This window comes from Lactuca saligna, chromosome 6 (assembly GCF_052625555.1).
Source record: "Lactuca saligna cultivar CGN05327 chromosome 6, ASM5262555v1, whole genome shotgun sequence".
NCBI lineage: Eukaryota > Viridiplantae > Streptophyta > Magnoliopsida > Asterales > Asteraceae > Lactuca > Lactuca saligna.
This window is the reverse complement of record NC_136422.1, coordinates 14,447,940-14,471,173: the sequence shown is the minus strand read 5'-3', so window position 1 is coordinate 14,471,173 and position 23,234 is coordinate 14,447,940. Positions and strand designations below refer to the sequence as shown.

The 23,234-nt window shown below is 34.9% G+C and overlaps 3 protein-coding genes across 3 annotated transcripts; 1 reads left to right on the top strand and 2 right to left on the bottom strand.

The window, feature by feature from the left end:
- Positions 1 to 277: 277 nt before the first annotated feature.
- LOC145000630 (protein NDL2-like) lies at positions 278 to 3,564 on the bottom strand. Its single transcript, XM_078959889.1, has 11 exons — positions 3,348 to 3,564; positions 2,527 to 2,626; positions 2,341 to 2,438; positions 2,130 to 2,218; positions 1,987 to 2,047; positions 1,800 to 1,886; positions 1,632 to 1,709; positions 1,488 to 1,544; positions 1,361 to 1,416; positions 955 to 1,090; positions 278 to 861 (listed from the first exon to the last, which is right to left on the bottom strand). The coding sequence occupies exons 1-11, from the start codon at positions 3,405 to 3,407 to the stop codon at positions 643 to 645; spliced, it is 1,041 nt and encodes a 346-aa protein (XP_078816015.1). The 5' UTR covers positions 3,408 to 3,564; the 3' UTR covers positions 278 to 642.
- Positions 3,565 to 13,277: 9,713 nt separating this feature from the next.
- On the bottom strand, positions 13,278 to 13,757 carry LOC145002321 (uncharacterized). The gene has a single exon (XM_078961618.1). It carries the CDS (start codon positions 13,755 to 13,757, stop codon positions 13,278 to 13,280), a length of 480 nt encoding a protein of 159 aa, XP_078817744.1.
- A 7,374-nt stretch (positions 13,758 to 21,131) lies between these two features.
- LOC145002320 (uncharacterized) lies at positions 21,132 to 22,868 on the top strand. The gene is made up of 4 exons (XM_078961617.1): positions 21,132 to 21,571; positions 22,065 to 22,283; positions 22,496 to 22,610; positions 22,698 to 22,868. Exons 1-4 carry the CDS (start codon positions 21,132 to 21,134, stop codon positions 22,866 to 22,868), a joined length of 945 nt encoding a protein of 314 aa, XP_078817743.1.
- Positions 22,869 to 23,234: the final 366 nt, after the last annotated feature.

The window sequence follows — 23,234 nt, the reverse complement described above, 5'->3', positions numbered from 1 at the left end:
GATCTTTTTGCTATAAATGTCGAACTGGATGTTCCCATTTTTTTTTGTCATGTTTGCTATTATCTTTTAAAATATATTTCATAAATTAATTAATTTCTACAATTATTTCAAATGATATATATTTATCAATTATAAACATAATATACCATTTATAAATACATGATTTGTTTTCTTTAATTTTCATAAATTAACACTTTGATAGTTGATGATTATGATTAAGTCTAATCAAGTCAATAACTGATTAAATTGGACCTAACTTATAACAAACTTAATCAAATAACATAAAGACAGATGAGAAAAAGACACTCATAGTCATTCCCCTCTCACCTTCAAATTTATTAATTTGTTTTTCACCATAATAATAGAGTATATAACAACATTTTATTCGAAGATATACACGATACTATCCCTTTTCTACTTAAATCTTTTCAAAACAATTTTCAATCTTTTGGTCTCTCTCTCTCTATCATTTTCTGTCCTATATGTCTATATACCTCCCCCCCTTCCAAACATTCTTCTCCCCCTATATAATATGCAAGTCCAAACTCCAAACACTACTAATCGGATCCTCACATGTGACTGAGATACATAGAATTACAAAAATCTTGCAAACATACCAACCAAACCAAACCAATCACATTATTACATCTGTGAATGTCGGGTTTTAATGGGCTTCAGTTTTAACCCCATACTTTCTGGTGTATAAAGCTCGGGTGAAATAGAACTTGGGCTTAACGGGCTTCTTGGGCTAACATCCATCTGCGAGGGCCTATAAAATCCAAACCCCATCAGAAAATATTCCAAGGGTATCAACATCGCATCCGGTTGCTCCTCCGTTACCATCGATCCACATCCCTGAACCTATACATACATATAACCAACATTATACTTATATAATAATCATCTGACATCAGTCTCAGTTCAATCCATATGTTGAAAAAATAATAATAATACCTCTACCAATGCACTGAATCTTCTATCGAGTTTTGAGGTCATGTGGAGAGAGTCCGAATTGAATGGAGAATTTTCTCCCACAAAGATCAGGGAACGACATTGCAGTCTCTTTAATCCTTCCGTTATATCAGGTCTCCTGAACACCCAAACAAAAAAAAGACAGAACAGGTTGTACTGTGTCAGATGATAAAACACAACAGGTTGTACTGTGTTTGTATCTAACAGACATTGGATTAGGATAGGACTAAATATGACAGGACATAGGTTGTACCGTATCTAACATTCAGAGAACAGTCTGTAATAAAAATTGCAATCTTTTGTCCCACCAAAAACGGAGTATGTATTTATCAATCATCCCCAATGATTTTTTAATGAAAAGAAAAAAGAAAATATTCAAAAATCTTACCCGTTAATAGCTTCAAGATAGTTGAACACATTTGGACCCTGCCTCTCACTAAGCAACTGAAAAAAGCCGAGTTTATGGTGAGAATATTTTATTTAAAAAAAAAAACATTTATTTACTCAGTACTTACTTTTCTACACGAGTGAACAATTTCTGTCTCTGGAATTATAGCTCCTCCACGAACTTCCTGTCATTTCATTATCAAAATAAAATCGAATTACACATCAAGATTTAAAAATATAATCAAAATCATATAATTATCAAAGATATACACCTTGCTGAAGTATCGGATTAGAAGCAACTCCTTTATTAAACCACACATCCCATAGTAATAAAGTACGTTTCCCATAAGCTGCAAAAAAAAAAAAAAAAAACTAATCAAGTTAGAAAATAAAAAATCATATTATAATTAATATTATTATTATTAGTATTGAGAATTAACCTTGTTACACAACCATTCAGTCCATGAAGGTGTTTTGCATACAGGAGAAACAAGGATGAGTCCAAGCACACGACGTGTATATTTTATCTGTTATACAAAATATGTAAAAAGACAAATTAAACCTTGAAAATTCAGAATTTAAATAAAATTTTGGAAATATATACAAAACAAAAAGTATTCGCCTTACAGCAAACAAGGTGAGTACATATGCACCAGCTGTTACTCCCATGCACATAACCGCACCACGTCTGCAAAATTAATTCATCAGAAAATGAAACAAAATAATAATAAATAAATAAATAAGACTTTTTTATAAAAATTTAAAATTACCCAAAATAGTCGAGAACCTCAGCAACCTGATCAGCTAAGTCATCAACAGATAACAATGGATCACTATATGACATCGCTGCAGCTCCCAACTGCAAAACCTCTTAAAGATGTATAAAATAAGATAGGAATACAAAATTGTTTTACTATTGAATTGTTTATGTATTAAAAAAAAGAATAATAAAAAAATAAAAATGAAGTTATGATTGCTGACCTCATGGCCGGGGGGGCTAATATGGTAAATGCAGAAGTTATGAATCAGTAAAGAAAATGCTTCAGGGCATAAGAAAAGACCTTGGAAACAAGACATATCTGTTCAAACAGGGAAACAAATAAGCAAGATTTCATTTATTTTCACCAAATTTTGTTGATTAAAGAATGAATAAACAGAATCACTTACGATTTAAAGCTAAATCAGGATATGTAATAAGAGCTGGCTTCTCTTGGTCTCCATATATGGCAACAGAAACAAATCCACTCGAAGTTTTTACAAGGTGTTCCTGAAAATGAAATTAGTAATTTGTGTAACAATGAGAACATGAATTTAAGATAGAGATTCAATTCAAATTAGTATACAAGGAATAACAAGAATCCCCCTTTCAAAGAAAAGGATGGATTCATGGAATCACAGATTACCTAATATTTACTTAGATTTTACTGAACCACTGAAAAGTTAACTTAAACAAAAAGAAAGCAGATCCTCGAAGTGAAATACAAACTTCTGATAATGACAATTGACAAGTAGATTACACTTCAACGTCTTAATGAAATTAAGCACCACAGATGAAGAAATCATTTGTTTCTTTACAGTTGGTGGTCAATCATGATGAAATGCAATCAAAACGAATAAACAAAATGCATTTATGAACAAAAAGTAATAAATAAAGGTAAAGCGAAATTTTATGATTAACAATTAAGGTGTGATTTCTTTATACGTATTCTTGCTTCAATTAATTGACAAGGAACAGAAAGGAAAACGGAAAATCAGATATTAATTTAATTGTAATGTATGTATCTCATATTCAATCAATCGATCGATCAATGGAAATCTTGCTATCATCTGACGATTACTCGATGATTATTGCAGAAAAATTAGAAGAAGAAGAAGAAACTCGGACGAAGATAAAATACACAGACAAACGTACATTCCTCAAGTTTAACATAAACATTCAATCTCATTATATATATATATAGGTATTAATGGTGCTTCAATCTGCAAACCTTTCCGCCGAGAGAGCTCGTTTCCATGTCAATGGAGATAGAATCGCTTGAATCCGCCATTTTCTCTTTCTCTCCCTCTATCTTGCAACAAAAACCTCACCCTATTTTCTCAAATTTGAGAAACATTGGATTTGGCATCCATGGGTTTATATAGAAATCTGCGTTTTTCTCTCTCTATATCCGTATCTATATATAAGCAGAATATATCTATACATCTCTTTCTCTCTCTCTATATGTATATATAAATCTAGATGGCTGTATGTGTATACATAAAGGAAAGATATCAGTTTTGGCCACAAAAGTTTTCCAAGGTTCTCGATATGACCACCAAAGTTTAATTTTAATCTAGTTATGCATTGTGCTCCTTCATTCTTTTCAACATAACCCCTTTGGGTTTCTAATGGTCCAGATAAATAAAATGGTTGTTGTATTTTCACATATTTTTAGTATATATCGGATAAAAAAGGTTTATCATAATATGTTTATATTTATATCACTAAATCATATTTGTTTAACTACAGTAAATTAACTGGCATAAGTTACTAAGGTTTTGTTTGTTTTTTTTAATCTTGTGAACTATATTTACAACCCTCTAAAGTAAAAAAGATTGATCAAACGTCTACAAACCATAATAAAAAAATATGTTTGTTTTTCAACGTCTGCATGTTGTTGAAATCAACTAAAACTAACTATACAATAGTTAAAAATAATTCTAAATCAAAATTTTAGTTAGTTTTAATCATATGCAAATCATATATAAATATTATCGTGATGATATGATTTTTAAAGACGTTTATATAAAATAATTAAACATATTAATTGCTAAATAACAATAAATAAAATTATTAATTTAATGAACAACATGTTATTTTGTTAAATTTTCCAAGACAATTGTTATTTCTTTGGTTATATTCAATAATTTTGATAATTTTTGTGATTAACTTTATAATTTATTAATATTTGATTATAGACAATGTAACACAAAAATGTATTTATATGAAATTTACAAAATAGTTTTGAAATTATGTAGAATATATTTGAATTGTTTATAGTACCATTTACATTATTATTAAAATAATAAACATTTTGTTGATATATATATATATATATATATATATATATATATATATATATATATATATATATATATATATATATATATATATATATATATATGTTGAATAATATAACTTAAAGTAAGATGAGAAATGACTTAAATATGAAGGTTCAGTGTTGCGTCACGCAACATATGTGCAATAGTTTTTAAGTTATAAGTATTTTAAAAAAACAAAAACTATATATGTTCAAGTGTTACGTGTGTTCTACATGACGCAACCAGTAGTGATCAGAAGTGGTTTAAAAAAAAAACAAAGTGCCCTTAATCTATTAGCTAAAACCAATTTCTTAAAATAATGCCAATCATCCTAACCATTATTTGGTAACTTTAATTCGGTTAACTCATCCAAAATGAGATCAAATATGGAACTTTAAAATCGGATAGATTCACACGATTACAAATCTAAGAATCTATCAAACAAGATTAATCGTACGGAACTAAAATATTTATATGGTTTAATCATAATAAATAGAATTATTTGACGTATGTCCATGATAATCTTTGTTATTGATTTCTTCTAACAACCCTCAATGTAGAATCACTCTTCTTGAAAGCCCTCGATCATAGAGTAATTCAAAAATCAAACAACCTTTAATTCTCATCCCTAAAAAACATGTCTCTCAAACTTTCCAACAATATTATAACTTTATCCGACACTTTAAAAAAACTTATAAAAACCCAAACTATCTAACATTATTTTTAATATAGTAGTACAACCATCGATTGAATGAATTTTATCCTTCCGGCTAGACAAATTCTTATTGTATCTATCAATTATAAGATTCACCGTTCATCTTGTTGCTCGTTTACCCGCTACGTCTATATAAATATTTCTTGTTGTTTAAAAAATATTCAGGAGATTTATGGCGTTCGTAGAGAAGACGTCAAATTAAAGCAATTCAACACACATCATTTTTGTAACATTCTCTTGAGATCACTTCCTAATAAAAAGAACATCGTCAACATGGAAAAATGAGAAATCTAAAATCGATCAAAACTAACATCAGCACCTCTGAATAACACATTTGCCACTGCAACTCAAATATCAATGTTAATAGCTTCCATCTCAATACAATTAGAAAATATGAAAGAGAATATCCTCGTCCTAACCTTCTTTCCAATTGAAACTTGGAAGTTGGTTTTCCAATAACCATAACTGACACAGAAGAAGAAACCATTTTTAACCCATGCACGCTATTTTGGTCCAAATTCTGAAGAGCTTTATAACATGTTCAAATAATCCCAACCTAAAGAATCGTAAGTGTTATCAAAGTTAATTTTGAAAATCATGGATTTTGTTCTTGTTATTAATAACAGTTCATTGAGAATCCGACGGACTATCATTTGCGCATATAACTTGAAGCTCTAACAATTAAGCAATGCCATTAATTAGATTGAAGTAGCTCATATGACGATGCTTATGACTTGATGTAAACTAACCAACATAATTATATTCAAGTACATATGCAGTTGAAATAAAGTGCACCGACACTATCATCTTTCACGCTTTTAAATAGCTAGCAAATGAAGAAATATTGTTTAAAACATGTGTGTCATGTCGTTCCCTCCCATTGGTGTCTTGTCATGGTCCTATGTCGAGCATATGTTTCTTCTTGTAACATGTTACAAGTTTTATTCGGCGATGCCCAATGTATTTATACATGGTGTTGTTTTGATGCTAACATGGATTTTTTGTTTTTTTGTTTTTCTTATTTCAAATATATATTTTATTTTATTTAGTTGTCCCATTATTACGAGGTGAATTCATTTTGGTAAACTTATTGACCGATGTTCATATAAAAATGATGAATTAATTGTGTGTCAAGTACAACTCCACTTTTATGTGGTGCCAAGTAGTTGTCATGATGATATAAGTTTATTTCATATTAAACTATGAACTTATTCTTTTATTTAAAATACGACAACAAATTTGACATAAAGATGGTATTAAAGAATCGATATTTATCATATAAATATTGTTTCTAAAGTCAGTGAGTAAATATTCGGCACTTAACTAATAAGGAAGATTATACTTGTTTTCACAGTTGTTAATTGAGTCAAATCCGAGTCTCACTGAATTCTGAATCAAACCAACTAAGGAGCATTTCAGAGAAATTATAACCGAGTAAGAGGTTTCTGAGTATGATATCAAATTTTCTAAATCTAATCGAGTATACCTAACTTTTTATTAGACCAGGTAAAAAACATATCAAACAATCTAAATCTGACAAATTTACGTTCAACATCTTTTCAAACCCAATAAAAAACATATGAAACTGTCCTAATAAGTCAACTATGTTAAAGTTCAAATACATCTAAAAAACCAAATGATATAAATAAATTAACAGTAAAATGATATAGGCTTTTAAGTTTTTACTAAAGACAAACAAACAATATCTCTAAAGCTTCAAATCGGAACTTTTATATAATACAGAAGACCTGATTACTAAATATACTAAATAGATAAAGATATAATGGAAGTAACTTAAATTAATTTAATTGGCAGGGATACACACGTGCGCTCTTGGTTAATGGTTCCGGCGAAATATTTGGCCGACGGTTTGACGAATCAAATAATATAAATATACATATAAAGATTAAAGGTTTGTTTATTCGGTAATATTTTATATTTTCTTTAATTTATGAGAAAATGGTTTTTAAGATGAATAATGCAACCAGTTTTAGTTAAATAACTAAAATTTATCTCGGTGTTTAACAGGTTAAAACATGACTGAATAAATTGTAATTGATTCTTATTTGTTCTATAACAAAATGTGGGATGTTTCGTTTAAAAACCATTTTATTTGATGGATTAGGAAAAAAAATTAATCATTATCCGATAAATAAATATTTAACTCTAAATAAAACTTCTTAGATAGTCCAAAAGTTGTGTTTGCTTTATTGTTAAATATACAAACTTACAAAGTCCAAGTTATCGAATAAAAAGAATATTTAACACATGACTTAGGTGAGGCGATATAGTCAAATTAATATATATATATATATATATATATATATATATATATATATATATATATATATATATATATATATATATATATATATATATATATAGGTTCATTTGAGACCACATATATTTTGTGAGACCGTGAGACGTATTTTTTTATTATTTTTATTATTTTTAATTAATTCAAGTTCCGAAAATAATATTTAAAAAAAAAAGAATTTTTGGATTTTTCCATTTATTTTGCATTTTAAAATTATTTTTTAGAATATGTATAGTGTAATATTCTATTAGAATATTTCACGTATTTTAAAAAAAAAACGGATTTTTTTTATTTTTTTTAGTTAATTCAACTTCCGAAAATAATATTTTAAAAAAGAATTTTTAGATTTTTTCATTTATTTTGCATTTTAAAATTATTTTTTAGAATATGTACAGTGTAATATTCTATTAGAATATTTCACGTATTTTTCAAAAAAAAAAATTGGATTTTTTTTTAGACAAAACTTCAAAAATGGTTCCTATGGTTTCCAAAAATATCAAGTTTAGTCCCTAAGTTCAAAAAACCTCACAGATAGTCCCTGTGGTTTCAAAACTTTTAACATATGGTCCTTCCAGCTCACTCCGTTAGTATTTCACTATTAACTCATTTTTTAATAAAATATTACAGGGGTAATTTCATCATTTCAGTTGTAACTTTCTCTCTTTAATATGAAATGATTACCTGTTGCTTGCACATCACTACCCGTCCCTCTCCCAAGAAGATAATCAGTTACAGGTTTAGTCATCGAGTTCATTCCCATCGTAGAAGCAAGAACAGAAATTGGGATTTAGGGTTTTAAGCAGCAGAAATTGCAATTGTGCTATCAATATGGTGTTTTCGAGAAAAATTTGTAACTGTAAAGGACTTAGGAAAAAGATACAGTATAATACTACAACAAACTTGTTTTTTCTTGGGCTATTGTGTTAACGTAAGGAAATCATTGATTTTACTCTTTTTTTTTGTGTTTATAGAAGGTTATGACAACTATTTCACGTTGAAGATACACTACAGTGGTGTCTTCACCAAAGCACCTGGAAGGAAATACGTTGATGGTGTTGTAGCATATGTAGATGATGTTGACACTGATTTATTTTCAGTTCATGAGTTTGACGACATGGTTCGAGAACTAGGGTACAAAACTGAGCAAACCCTTTACTACCATTTCTATATCCCTGAATACCCTTTGGACTATGGCTTAATGCCTTTAGGTAATGATCAAGATGTACTTAAAATGGTATCATATGTCCCTAGACACAGACTTATTAGGGTGTATATTGAAACTGGTCAGACAAAGGTAGCTACTTATTACAAGTCTCCTTCTAAAGTTGTTATTGAAGAGTTGGAGACTGATAGTGTATCACCTGAAATGAATAGAAAGAAACCTTGTAGGAGAGAAGCAGGATCATGTAGTATAAAGCTTGATCTAAAAAAGTCTAAAACCTGATCATGAGCAGTCACAAGTGTTAGATGTTGATGAAGGCCATGATTACTCAAAGAGTATTGTACCATTTATAAGGTCACATGGCAAACAAAGTCATGTCATTCAAAAGGATGTGGTGAATCATGAAATTAAAACTCAAGAAGAAGTGATCACTAGTGCAGTTGAAACTGAAGAACCATTAGGAACTTACCATGTACAGGAACCAAGCTGCCAAGCTGATGATGGAGCTAATACTACAACAGTTGATGATTATGAACCATTTATAGAGGATTACTCACTTTATGTTGATTATGATGTTGAGTTTAATGTTGAAACTTCATTTGAAAAACAACCAGAAGTGGATTATCTAGAGGGTATGGTGAGTGATGATAGTGGAGAAGCGTTCTACTATGGGGGTGGCCATGGTTCTAAGGATAGTGGAGATGATTCTGATGACAGTGAATACAATGTGGATGAGTCTAACATACAATTTGATGTAGATGTATACATGAGTGCATTCCATAATGCTGTTGATGTAGATGAACATGGAATCTTGAACAATTATTAAAAAGATGAAGGGATTGACATGGTTGATGATGAGTTGGAAGTTATTGCCACTGATGATTATCAATTTGCAGGATTTCATGAAGATGATAGGAAGAGACTGCTAAAAGAGTTAAGTAAGTCAAGTACATGCTCACATGGAGAGGTTCATGTTAAACCATTTCAGATTGGCCAGGTCTTCAAAACCAAGATTGATGTTAAAAACTATGACCGGGATGTCAAACCCACCAAACAAATTACACCCTTTGATTGCTAAATAAACGTAATATAATGGTAAAAAGGGGTATCGATCCTCGGGGAAATTGTTGTATTCAATCACCAATGCAATTCAATAGAACTAGTGAAATTAAACTAACTAACTATAATTAAAATAAAAGGGGGGGTGTTTGATTACTTGAAAACTAAAATACTTGAATAACTAAAAACCTTGCAATTAAGCAAGTTGATGAGATGCTCAAAGATTGTGAATAATTGGTTAACTAAGGCAATTCAACACAATGAACATTTGTGTGTTTATCATTAGGATCTAATACAAAGCTTATCCTTCATCCCAAATTGGTTATAGCAATCATGAAGCATGATATGCCAAGATTCCTCATAGGTAGTATGGAGGTTGGGGAAGCCCACAACACACCTTCTTAATTAAGATCAAGGGTCAATTGAAGCAATTAATCCCAAGAAATCAGTTAGCCTTAAGAATGAAGGAATCCCCAATTCCTAGAGGATGTCAAATGCTTACACATCCATAAAGGAGATATGATTCATAAGCTAGAGATGGTTTTTACCATCATAAAGCCTTTGTTCTACATAAATTCAATGATCCAATGCAAAATCAATGAAATAAATCAACTATTGCTCAATCAAATACTAAGCTCGTGATCAAAGTATCAAATAAGCATAAGAATTGCAAACTAGAATCATAAACATGGAATAAATTGATAATCAACATAAATCCTTCAAAACCCACAAACATTCATTGGTTTTCAGCCAAAGTCAACCAAATAAGAGTATTAGCCACTCATGGCAACAAAGTAACAAGAACAATAATCTAATTGCATAAAGAAACTACCTAAGATTTGGAAAGATGAAAGGAAATAGTTTCTAGCTCCCAAAATCGCCTCTTGCAGGTCTCCAATGGCAAGCCAAATGACCAAAATGCCCAAACTGGGCAGTTGCGCGGGTACCCGCGCGATGGAAATTCCACCCGCGCAAATGTTGCTGTAATGCTATTGGTCCACCAAGCCACTCCACCCTTCCACTACCAAAGATTCCTTTGGTCCCCCCTCCTTGTCCATGTAATTTGAAATGCACCAATCATCATTTAGCCACCAAATGGATGCTCCAAGCCCAAAATTTGAATTTTATGATCCATCTTCACAAGCCCAAATAATCCAAGTCAATAACTTTCAAAGCCCAATTCTTCCTCTTTGATTCCGCCAAGCCCAATAATGCCTCGGGAGCCCACTAAGCCCGTCTCCAATCAACCCGCAACCGCAACAAGTACCGAAAAACCTACAAAATATCTTATGCAACATAACAAGCACCCGGTACGATCCATACTAAAGAAAAATAAATAAAATACAATGCATTAATGATAAAAAGATCTAAAAATCTAAAATAAACTAATAAAAATAAGGAAATAAAATAAGCTATCAAATCACCCCAAGCTTAAACCTAACTTGTCCTCAAGTTAGAACAAGACTAAAAATGAGCTCGGGATGAACTATCTAAAAAGGAAAAAGAAAGATACCATAGAACTTGGTCAACATCAGTCAACATGGTCAGAATTAGTCCTTCATGGACCCTACGCATCTTCAAAATGTTCTCCGCTTTAGAGCCATAAACTACATTCTCAACCACTTGATGGGCGAATAGATCACGGCTGGATGCGGTCGCAGTGTGCAAGACAAAGGAAACAGAGATGCGCCCAGTGGGGGCACTTTAAATCACCAATGTAGACCATAGTGCACGAAGGAAAGGCGCCTCTTCACACACTATGATTCCTACATTTGTCAGGCTAAAGTGTATAATAACGAAATAGGGTTTTGTAGTACGGCCTCCGGGCAAACATCCGGTTTCAGAGGCTTCTCCCTTGTACTGTCCTTTACAGTCTACCATCTCATCGTCGGGGCCTTTTCTCACCAAAAATCAAAAATAAAATAAAATAATAATAAAAATTATACTTAACCTAAATCTAAACCTAACAACCTAAATCTTCAATCTTGAACTTCTGTTATTGGGTCTTCAATCACATTCGCTGCTTGACATCCATTTTTTTTTCAAACTAGATATATAACATAAGTCTTGAACTTGAAATCTTGTTCTTCTTTTTTGTTGCTCTTTTTCTTCATTTTTTTTTCTTTGTTTCTGTTGCTTTTCTTGAATCATCTTTAATAGGCTCTTATTTTCTTCACTTTTTCAAATTTCTTCATTCTTTGTGTTGCTTCTTGGAAGGTCTAAGGAATTTCATCAAGTAACATAGGACTCCAATAGTGAAAATTGAGTGATAGATGGAGGCTAATATGAACAACTAATGATCATCGACAATGTGCCAAGATCAACTAAAAAGGGTGGGGAATGACTCAAAAATGGGTGTTACCGAAAAGACTTGGTCCCAAAAGATGTGAATTAGGGGACCCACTTCAAAGTTCATCAAGCACCTCAATGCAAGGTGTGATAAACAAAATCTATCTAACTATCTATTTTAGACCCCTAAGAAAATGATAACCTATCCTAAAAAGGCGGTGAGAATCTAACTAAACAAGGCTCGGACGAGACTCGGGAGTACTAAGGGGTACTCCCTCTAAAACCAAGATGCGAGTCTTCAATGTCTTCAATGTCTTCAAAATACCTTACTGGGCTAGTCTTTGCTCGCACACATTGGCATGACCAACCACATCCCTCCGCACCTAGACCCAATCAAGCTACCTGCATCTGACCCCCATACAAGCGGTCTTAAAGTGGTCTGTGAGGCTCAAAACGTGCCCCATTCATCAAATACAAGGAATTCAATATCAAGACCCAGGACCAATCTATGATTCAATACTTATGACTCGGCGCTATGGTACCTGTAGGGATGAGAAGACAAGAGAAAACAAAAATGCATGAACTTAAACTAGAATGCATCTAAAAAGTATGAAAATTAGAAAAGAAAGAAAGAAAATATGCAATATTTTTGAATTTTTTATGCAATTTTTATGAATGCCCTAAATGAGTAACTCTAAATGCAACTATATGCAACCTAAACGCAATAAAAATAAAATATAAGAATACCTCACCCCAAGCTTAAAATTAAGCATTGTCCTCAATGCTTAGGATGAGAGTAAGGAAGGATCATACCGGGATCAAGATGGAGGAGGCCCGCAAGGAGGGTATGGAAACAACACATGGGTCGCATAATGATGCTTGGATGGAGTTCTTGGCCGCCTAAATACACATGGATGAAAGCTTGGTCGCGCAAAGGACGCATATGAAATGGCTCGAAATTTTCTTATGAAATGACATATTTGCGCGGGTACCCTTGCAAACTTTACGCGGGTGGGGGGGGCAGCCGCGCGCACATGTCAGAATACATCCCATGTTGGGGTAATTTGGAACTCGGAACCTGCGCGGCTGGGGTCGGTCGCGCAAAGTCTGCGCGGGCACCCGCGCGAAAGTCAAATTTTTGGAATTTTTCAAACTTCACCAAAATCACTGGAAGACTTCTTTATGCTTATTTTTAGGCCAACTTCAAGTTTAGAAACACCCAAAACTTCAAGCGGACATTATTTATTTACATTGCATTTATTTAACGTCTTTGCCAAGACATAGTCCCGCTTCCATCAACTTCCGTAATTTGGTATTTCCAATGTTATGTTGTCGAATTCTCCCGTATCAAAGCCTTCATAAAATGGTTTCAAGCGGTGCCCATTCACTTTGAATATTTGATTTGTTTCCAAACTCTTAATTTCAACCGCACCTTGATCAAACACTTTTATGACAATAAAAGGTCCGTGCCATCGAGATCGCAACTTTCCCGGGAATAGTTTTAAGCGTGAATGATAAAGAAGAACTTTTTGACCCGGAATAAAGTGTTTTCGAGTGATGTGCTTGTCATGAAACGCTTTCATCTTATCTTTGTAGATGCATGCGTTTTCGTAAGACTCGTTTCTCAACTCCTCGATTTCTTGAAGTTGCATTTTTCGGTGCTTTCCACTTTCTTCAAGATTGAAATTGCACTTTTTAACCGCCCAATATGCCTTGTGTTCCAATTCCACCGGTAAATGACAAGATTTTCCATAGACAAGGCGGAATGGAGACATACCAATTGGAGTTTTGTAGGCGGTCCGATACGCCCATAAAGCATTTTCTAACTTTAAGCTCCAATCTTTTCGGGTAGTGTTGCGGTCTTTTCAAGAATTTGTTTGACTTCTCTGTTTGACACTTCGGCTTGGCCATTTGTTTGTGGATGATAAGCGGTTGATATCCGGTGTGTGACACCATATATCTTATTCATTGCTTCCATCATTTTATTGCAAAAATGAGTGCCTCTATCACTCACCAAGGCTCTCGGTATACCATATCTTGCGAAAATGTTTGACTTCAAGAAGTCAATAACAGTTTTTGAATCATCATGTCGTGTAGCCTTTGCTTCAACCCACTTTGAAACGTAATCAACTGCCAAGAGTATATAAGTATAACCAAACGAAACAGGGAAGGGACCCATGAAGTCTATTCCCCAAACATCAAAGATTTCACAAATAAGGATAGGACTTTGAATCATCTCATGCCTCATGGATACGGTACCCGTTCTTTGACATCTATCACAACTCTTGCAAAATAGATAGGTATCTCTTGACATTGTTGGCCAATAGAGTCCGCATTCGAGCACCTTTCGCATGGTTTTGTTTTGACCAAAATGTCCCCCGCATGCATATTCATGGCAAAATTTCAAAATTGACTCGACCTCATTTTGATGAACACACCTCCGTATTAGTTGATCCGGACAATGTTTCCAAAGATAAGGGTCGTCCCATACATAGTATTTAGAATCACTCTTCAACTTGGCATTTTGGTGCTTGGTAAAGGCGTGAGGAATTTCTTTAGTAACCAAGTAATTGACAATATCCGCATACCATGGAATGGAATTTGAGATATGGAAGAGGTGCTCATCCGGGAATTCATCAAGGATAGGAGAAGAAGAATCGCCAACATTCAACCGACTTAAGTGATCCGCAACTAGGTTTTCGGCACCACTTTTATCCTTTATCTCAAGATCGAATTCTTGTAAAAGAAGAATCCAACGAATCAACCGTGGTTTGGCATCTTTCTTGGTCATGAGATACTTTAATGCGGCATGGTCGGAATATACAATTACTTTTGTCCCAAGAAGGTATTGCCGGAATTTTTCCCAGGCGAATACAATGGCTAGAAGTTCCTTCTCAGTGGTGGAATAGTTGGCTTGAGCATTATCCAATGTTTTAGAAGCATAGTAGATGACATGTGATGCTTTGCCCTCTTTTTGACCTAAGACCGCTCCAATAGCAAAATTGCTTGCGTCACACATTATTTCAAATGGAAGCTCCCAATTTGGAGGTTGGATTATTGGTGCGGAAGTGAGCAAGTCTTTAAGTTTGTCAAAGGCTTCTTGGCATGCAACATTGAAGTCAAAGTCGATATCTTTTTGAAGAAGAAGGCACATTGGTCGCGTAATCTTGGAGAAATATTTGATGAATCTTCTATAGAATCCCGCATGACCCAAGAAAGATCTCACTTCTCTAACACATGTTGGGTAAGGTAGGGTTTGGATGACATCAATTTTGGCTTTATCAACTTCAATGCCCTTTTTGGAGACGATGTGTCCCAAAATGATTCCTTGATTAACCATGAAGTGACATTTCTCAAAGTTTAACACCAACTTTTTCTCTATGCACCTTTTCAAAATCTTCTTAAGGTTACCCAAACATTCATCAAACGAATTTCCATACACGGTGAAATCATCCATAAACACTTCGATTATACTTTCAACATACTCGGAGAAGATACTCACCATGCATCTTTGGAATGTGGCGGGAGCATTGCATAATCCAAATGGCATCCGCTTGTAAGCAAATGTGCCAAAGGGGCATGTAAAAGTTGTTTTATCTTGATCATCGGGGGCAACGGGTATTTGGTGAAAACCCGAGTATCCATCAAGGCAACAATAATGCGATTTCCCCGCCAATCGCTCGAGCATTTGATCAATGAAAGGAAGAGGGAAGTGATCTTTCCGCGTGCTTGAATTCAACTTTCTATAATCAACGCACACCCTCCATCCATTTTGAACTCGAGTGGGTACCATTACACCTTTGTTATTCTCTACAACCGTGATTCCCGTTTTCTTGGGAACCACTTGCACCGGACTAACCCATTTGGAGTCGGAAATTGGATAAATCATATCTGCATCAAGTAGCTTGATTATCTCCTTCTTGACAACTTCCATCATGGGAGGGTTTAATCGCCGTTGGGCTTCCCTCCTAGGTTTGCAATCATCTTCCATGAGTATCTTGTGAGTGCATACATTAGGACTTATCCCTTTGATATCCGCTATGGTCCACCCCATGGCTTCTTTATGCTCTTTCAAGACTTCAATCAATTGGTTTTCTTCAAAGTCTTTCAATTGAGAAGAGATAATCACCGGTAAAGTCCCATCTTGACCTAGATAAGCATATTTCAAATGGATAGGTAAAGCTTTCAACTCAAGTGTGGGTGGTTGGATTATGGAAGGTGGCATCTTGATTGGAGAATGATATAATGCAACTTGAGAAACATCCTTCTTTGTGGAATTAGTAATTTCTAAAACCTTCACAATATTTTCGACTTCGGAATCCAATGTATACATATCCAATGTATTCTTCAAACTTTCACCTTCAAGACTCATGTTAAGCACCATCTTCAAAAGATCTTCATTTGATAACTCGAATAATTGTTGGGTGATTGGCTCAATCACATCAACTCGATACAATGGAGATATATTGCTAGGATATCTCATTGCTTCGAAGATGTTGAAGTGAATGGTCTCGCCATCAAACTCCATGGTGATTTTCCCATTGTGGACATCAATAATCGTGTGAGCGGTATTCATGAAGGGTCTTCCAAGGAGAATCATAGATGACTTGGAAGGAGTCTTTTCTTCAAGATCAATGACATAGAAATCCGCGGGAAATACTAGTTGATTAACTTGAACGAGTACATCCTCCAACATGCCTCTTGGAAATACACTTGACTTGTCCGCTAATTGAATAATGACTCCGGTTTCTTCCAAAGGTCCAACATTGAGAGATTGAAAAACCGAGTATGGCATGACGTTGATTGAGGCTCCAAGATCTAGCATGGCACTTTCAACATGTAAATCACCAATGGTACAAGGTATAGCAAACATTCCCGGGTCTTTGCATTTGGGTGGAAGCTTCTTTTGGATGACCACGGATACATTTGTATTTACTTGAATCTTCTCATTTGTCTTGAATTTTCTCTTGTTGGTGCACAAATCCTTAAGAAATTTGGCGTAACGTGGGATTTGCTTAATGGCATCCAATAGTGAAATGTTGAGTTGAACTTTGCGGAAAGTCTCAAGAAACGCTTGCTCTTCTTCTTGTTTCTTTGAGGAAGCCAAACGGGATGGAAATGGTGGTGGTATGACCAATGGTTTGATGGATTTGTTGGAAGGATCGGGTTGATCAACATTTGGCACAACCGGTTATTTTGGAGGAATCACAACTTTTGGAGGTTCCACTATGATCACTTCATCTTCTTCTTCTCTTGAAATTCTTTTAGGTTAACTTTCTCCAAGTGTTTTCCCACTTCGCAAGGTGATGGCATTCACATTGGGGTTCTTCTCGGTTTGAGATGGAAGTTTTCCCCTTTGTTCTATCTTGTTGAGAGCGGTTGCCAAGTCTCCAATTTGTGCTTGAATGTTGGAGAAAGTATTCTTGGTTTCTTGTTGAAATTGGGTTTGACTTTGAGCAAGAGAAGTAACAAGTTCTTGAAGGCTCATTTGAGGGTTACCACTTGATTGACCTTGTTGTGGAGGGTGTTGGTAATTTGGAGGGTTATAAGAATTTTGTGGATATGGAGGTTTTTGGGATTGGTATTGTGGATGTTGGGGTTTTATCAAAAGATTTGGTGGATTTTGCTTTGGTGGATAAGGGTTGTTTTGGGTATTCCTCCAATTTGGGTTGAAGTTATTTTGAAATCCCATGGGTCTTGGTTGACTTTGATATCCGCCCATTGCATTCACATCTTCCGGTTCACTTCCAAGTGTGGGACACTTATCCGTATAATGACCCGTCATTGCACAAATACCACATACCATCAATTGTTGACCACTTCCCACCACCATTTGACTTAACACATTAGTCAAATCCAAGAGCTTTGATTCCAAATGTTGAGTGTTGCTAACTTCACCAACCACTTGTGTAGAATTTCTCTTCATGTCATTTCGAGTCCCAAAATTCCTTTGATTTTGAGAAATGGTACCAAAAAGTAATCGGATCTCGTGAGGGGTTTTGTTGAAGATGTCACCACCACTTGAAGCATCAATCATCCTCCGATCTTTTTCATTCATACCCTCATAAAATTGTTAAAGAAGTAGTTGTTCGGGTATATTGTGTTGAGGACAACTTGTACACAAATTATTGAAGTGCTCCCAAAAATCATGAAATGTTTCATTTTCCCCTTGACGAATCCCCAAAATGTCACTTCGTTGGCTTGATATCCGGGAGGTGGGATAGAATTTGCTATTGAAGGCCTTGAGTAACTCTTCCCATGTGTGAATAGATACCGGTGGTAAGTTGAATAACCACTCTCTAGCTTTGTCTTCCAAGGTGAGCGGGAATGCGGTTAACTTGAAATCATCCAATGTCACATTTTCGGGCAACATGCTAACACATATCATATGAAAGGACTTCAAATGCTTTTGAGGATCTTCTCTATCCAACCCATGGAACTTGGTAAGTTGATGGATGAAACTTGACTTCAATTCAATCCCTCGGCGGTTTGCGGGATAAACGATAGCAAGAGGTGTATGAGTAACATCCGTTTCCATCATTTGTCTAAGTGTCAACTCTTGAGGAGGATTGGGTGGATTGGGGTTATTGGGATATTGTTGCAAGTAATTGGGTGGTTGTTGGTAAGGTGGATATGGGTATTGTTGGGGATTGTAGATTGGTGGTGGATAAGGTTGGTAGTTAGGGTATTGGTTGTAAGGAGGTTGTTGTTGTGGGTACATTAGGTTTTGGTACATTGGAGGGGGTTGGTAATTAGGTTGATTTAGGTAATGTACTTGTTGAACTTGAAAAGCATTGTTTTGAGGTTGGATGTTTTGGTGGAAGTCTTGGTTTTGTATTTGTGGTGGTGGTTGATAATTGGGTTGGTTTTGAGGAGGGGCTTGATTCCAAGGTGGCATATCAATGAGAGGTTCTTGTGGTTGTTGTCTTGGTTGATGGGGTGGGGTATTGGCATCTTGATTGATTGGGTTTGGGTTAGGATTATGAGGTGGAGTGTGATTCATGGCTATGTGGTTTTCAAACGGAATGTCTTCAAAGGAATGACCAACAATTGGAGAACTCGGTTCGGTGTCGGTATCACTTGAAGTATGAACTTGATCTTCTATGTTGATTAGTGGAGAAGAGGAAGAAGCTTGAACTAGTTGTTGCTGCTTTGCTTGTTTGGTTAACTTTTTCAACCTTTTTGCTTCTCTTTCAATTTCCGGATTGTAGAGTAGTTCACCGGTTCTTGTAGACCTAGGCATAAACAATCAAATAACAAAAAACCAATTTCCCCAGCAACGACGCCAAAACTTGATCGGGATGTCAAACCCACCAAGAAAATTACACCCTTTGATTGCTAAATAAACGTAATATAATGGTAAAAAGGGGTATCGATCCTCGGGGAAATTGTTGTATTCAATCACCAATGCAATTCAATAGAACTAGTGAAATTAAACTAACTAACTACAATTAAAATAAAACGGGGGTGTTTGATTACTTGAAAACTAAAATACTTGAATAACTAAACACCTTGCAATTAAGCAAGTTGATGAGATGCTCAAAGATTGTGAATAATTGGTTAACTAAGGCAATTCAACACAATGAACATTTGTGTGTTTATCATTAGGATCTAATACAAAGCTTATCCTTCATCCCAAATTGGTTATAGCAATCATGAAGCATGATATGCCAAGATTCCTCATAGGTAGTATGGAGGTTGGGGAAGCCCACAACACACCTTCTTAATTAAGATCAAGGGTCAATTGAAGCAATTAATCCCAAGAAATCAGTTAGCCTTAAGAATGAAGGAATCCCCAATTCCTAGAGGATGTCAAATGCTTACACATCCATAAAGGAGATATGATTCATAAGCTAGAGATGGTTTTTACCATCATAAAGCCTTTGTTCTAGATAAATTCAATGATCCAATGCAAAATCAATGAAATAAATCAACTATTGCTCAATCAAATACTAAGCTCATGATCAAAGTATCAAATAAGCATAAGAATTGCAAACTAGAATCATAAACATGGAATAAATTGATAATCAACATAAATCCTTCAAAACCCATAAAGATTCATTGGTTTTCAGCCAAAGTCAACAAGATAAGAGTATTAGCCACTCATGGCAACAAAGTAACAAGAACAATAATCTAATTGCATAAAGAAACTACCTAAGATTTGGAAAGATGAAAGGAAATGGTTTCTAGCTCCCAAAATCGCCTCTTGCAGGTCTCCAATGGTGGAAAATCGTGAATCAGCCTCTAGATCTGATCCCCAAGGGTTATGGCAAGCCAAATGACCAAAATGCCCAAACTGGGCAGTTGCGTGGGTACCCGCGCGACGGAAATTCCACCCGCGCAAATGTTGCTGTAATGCTATTGGTCCACCAAGCCACTCCACCCTTCCACTACCAAAGATTCCTTTGGTCCCCCCCCCCCTCCTTGTCCATGTAATTTGAAATGCACCAATCATCATTTAGCCACCAAATGGATGCTCCAAGCCCAAAATTTGAATTTTATGATCCATCTTCACAAGCCCAAATAATCCAAGTCAATAACTTTCAAAGCCCAATTCTTCCTCTTTGATTCCGCCAAGCCCAATAATGCCTCGGGAGCCTACTAATCTCGTCTCCAATCAACCCGCAACCGCAACAAGTACCGAAAAACCTACAAAATATCTTATGCAACATAACAAGCACCCGGTACGATCCATACTAAAGAAAAATAAATAAAATACAATGCATTAATGATAAAAAGATCTAAAAATCTAAAATAAACTAATAAAAATAAGGAAATAAAATAAGCTATCAAACTACATGAACTTACATGTTGTAGCAACAACGAGGTCTTTATACCTAGCCAAAAATGACAAAATCCGGATTAGGGTGAAATGTAAAGGTGTTGTAAGTAAGCCTTCTACAGGAGTTGATGGTGGTGGGCCCTCAACTAGAAGTAGGGCAAAGTGCAAGGGTAAAGATGTAATTGACAATAAAGGTACATGTCCATGGGCAGTCCAAATATCTAGGGCTAATGAAAATCAGGATTGGTTGGTGAAAACAGTACAGGATAAGCATAAATGTTTGCAAACAAGGGTGGTTAAAGCTTGCACTTCCAGATAGGTAGCAAAATTAATTGTTCAACAAATACAGAGTAACCCTAAAATTCCAATGAAAGCTTTACACGAAGAGTTGTGCAAGAAACTGGAGGTAGGAATGTTATTGCAAAAGGTTGCTAGGGCAAAGTCAATGGCTGAGCGTATCATTAGTGGGGACTACCAAGTACAGTATGGATTTTTGAGGGATTATGTGTTGGAGCTACTCAACACTAATCCTGGTACAACAGTTCGGATTGATGTGTATCTAGAATCCTCCCTGTCTATTACCACAAGAACTTTTAGAAGAATATACGTCTGTTTAGGTGCATTGAAGTTAGGATTCAAATCTGGTTTAAGAGATTTTCTAGGTCTGGATGGTACTTTCATGAAGGGCCCTTACCCTGGGCAAGTGTTAACTGTTGTAGGGTTGGACTCAAACAATGGCATATACCCTGTAGCATATGCAGTGGTAGAGACAGAATCAACAAGTAGTTGGACCCGGTTTTTGGAACTGTTAGGAGAAGATCTGGATCTGGGACCAAATTCAAACTTTACCTTCATTTTCAGATAGACAAAAGGTGTGTATCACCTAACTTTTTTTTTTATTACCTTTTCTAAATACATTTGGTTAACTGATGTTGCATACATTGACTTTTGTTTAGGGAATAATACTAGTAATGGAGAAGGTATTCCCTAGTGCAGAACACAAGTTCTGTTTGAGGCATATCCAGGAAAACATGAAGAAATAGTGGAAAGGAAAAAACTTAAGTGACCAGCTTTGGGAATGTGGTAGAGAAACAACAGTCAATCATTTTAACAGAGCAATGGATGAGTTGAAGAAGATCAATGCAGAGGCTCATGCTTGGGCGTCTAAGATCCCAGCAAACACTTGGGCTAAATCTCACTTTAGTGGTAAGTTTCTAGAATTTTATTGAGAAATGTTAATCTTCCCTGTTGTGTGTTTACTATATCTGTAATTGTCTTATCTTAATATCTATTATTCAAGAAGGGCACATACTGATTGTTTGTTGAATAACCTTTGTGAGGTATTCAATTCTAAGCTAGATGAAGGTAGGGATAAACCTATTATCACTTGCTTAGAGTATATTAGAGAGTATCTCATGAAGAGGTTATGTGTGGTGCAAAAAGAAATAGATAAGTGTAAAGGACTTCTAACCCCTACTGCAACTACACTGTTTGAAAAGATTAAGACTGATGCATCAAAGTATGTGGCTTAATACAATGGGGCAGGAAAGTACCAAGTGGCAAGCACATGGCAAGACCAATATGTGGTAAACTTGAATGATCAAAGTTGCAGTTGTAGGTTTTGGGAGATTACAATTTTCCCATGTAGACATGTTGTTTGTGCTATATGGGACAAAATTGAAAATGGTGAAAATGCCCCACATGTTGATGAATGGTCCATCCTTGCTATAGGTTATCAACATGGAAAGCCATGTATTTCAACAAAATTGATCCATTGAATGGACGTACAATGTGGCCTAAAAGTGACTGCCCATTCACTTTACTTTCACCAAAACATAAGACACATGTTTGTATTTAAAGTACACCAAATATATAGTATACATGTAAACATGGAATTAATTCAATTTTAACTATAGTATATCAATATGTATAGGTTGGGAGGCCTAAGAAGAAGAGAAGGAGGGGTGTTGATGAGCCAAACAGCCAAGCTGGTAGATTGAGCAAGAAATATTTAGCAGTCACTTGTTCAAAGTGTCATAACAAAGGGCAGAATTCCAGAACATGTAAAGGGCAGGGAGGTAGTGGTGAAGTTGGAGGGGGCTGAAAATTATTTTTAGTGGTTATTAGGATGTTGGTGTTGTAGGTATTTAGAAACTTAAGTTATGTGTACTTGTTTAAAGATGTGTTAAGAACTTGAAAACTTTGCATGTAATGCTAGTGTTGTAGGTCTTTTGAAAACTTTGCATCATGGTTGTGTTAAGAAATTTATAATTTTGAATGTAATGGTGTGTATGCACTTTTTGGTAATGAATTAATATGTTTAGTGTACTACCCTTCACATATCAATTAATAACATTGTACATTTCAATTGCAAATGAAAACCATCTTCAAGATTCATTTACAATACACTTAACAATAATGAATATACCCTTAAGGGTATATATGATGGGTTTTGGTCATAAGACATCCT

Excerpts from the sequence above, each read along its gene's own strand:
- LOC145000630 (XM_078959889.1), bottom strand. The coding sequence starts at position 3,407 with ATGGCGGATTCAAGCGATTCTATCTCCATTGACATGGAAACGAGCTCT. Across the intron at positions 1,710-1,799 it reads CTGAATGGTTGTGTAACAAG|CTTATGGGAAACGTACTTTA; the intron begins GTTAATTCTCAA and ends TTTTTTTTGCAG. Across the intron at positions 1,417-1,487 it reads TTGTTCACTCGTGTAGAAAA|TTGCTTAGTGAGAGGCAGGG; the intron begins GTAAGTACTGAG and ends GGCTTTTTTCAG.
- LOC145002321 (XM_078961618.1), bottom strand. The coding sequence starts at position 13,757 with ATGTCTCCATTCCGCCTTGTCTATGGAAAATCTTGTCATTTACCGGTG.
- LOC145002320 (XM_078961617.1), top strand. The coding sequence starts at position 21,132 with ATGAAAGCTTTACACGAAGAGTTGTGCAAGAAACTGGAGGTAGGAATG. Across the intron at positions 21,572-22,064 it reads TGGACCCGGTTTTTGGAACT|AAGGGCACATACTGATTGTT; the intron begins GTTAGGAGAAGA and ends CTATTATTCAAG. Across the intron at positions 22,284-22,495 it reads ATTAAGACTGATGCATCAAA|GTTATCAACATGGAAAGCCA; the intron begins GTATGTGGCTTA and ends TCCTTGCTATAG.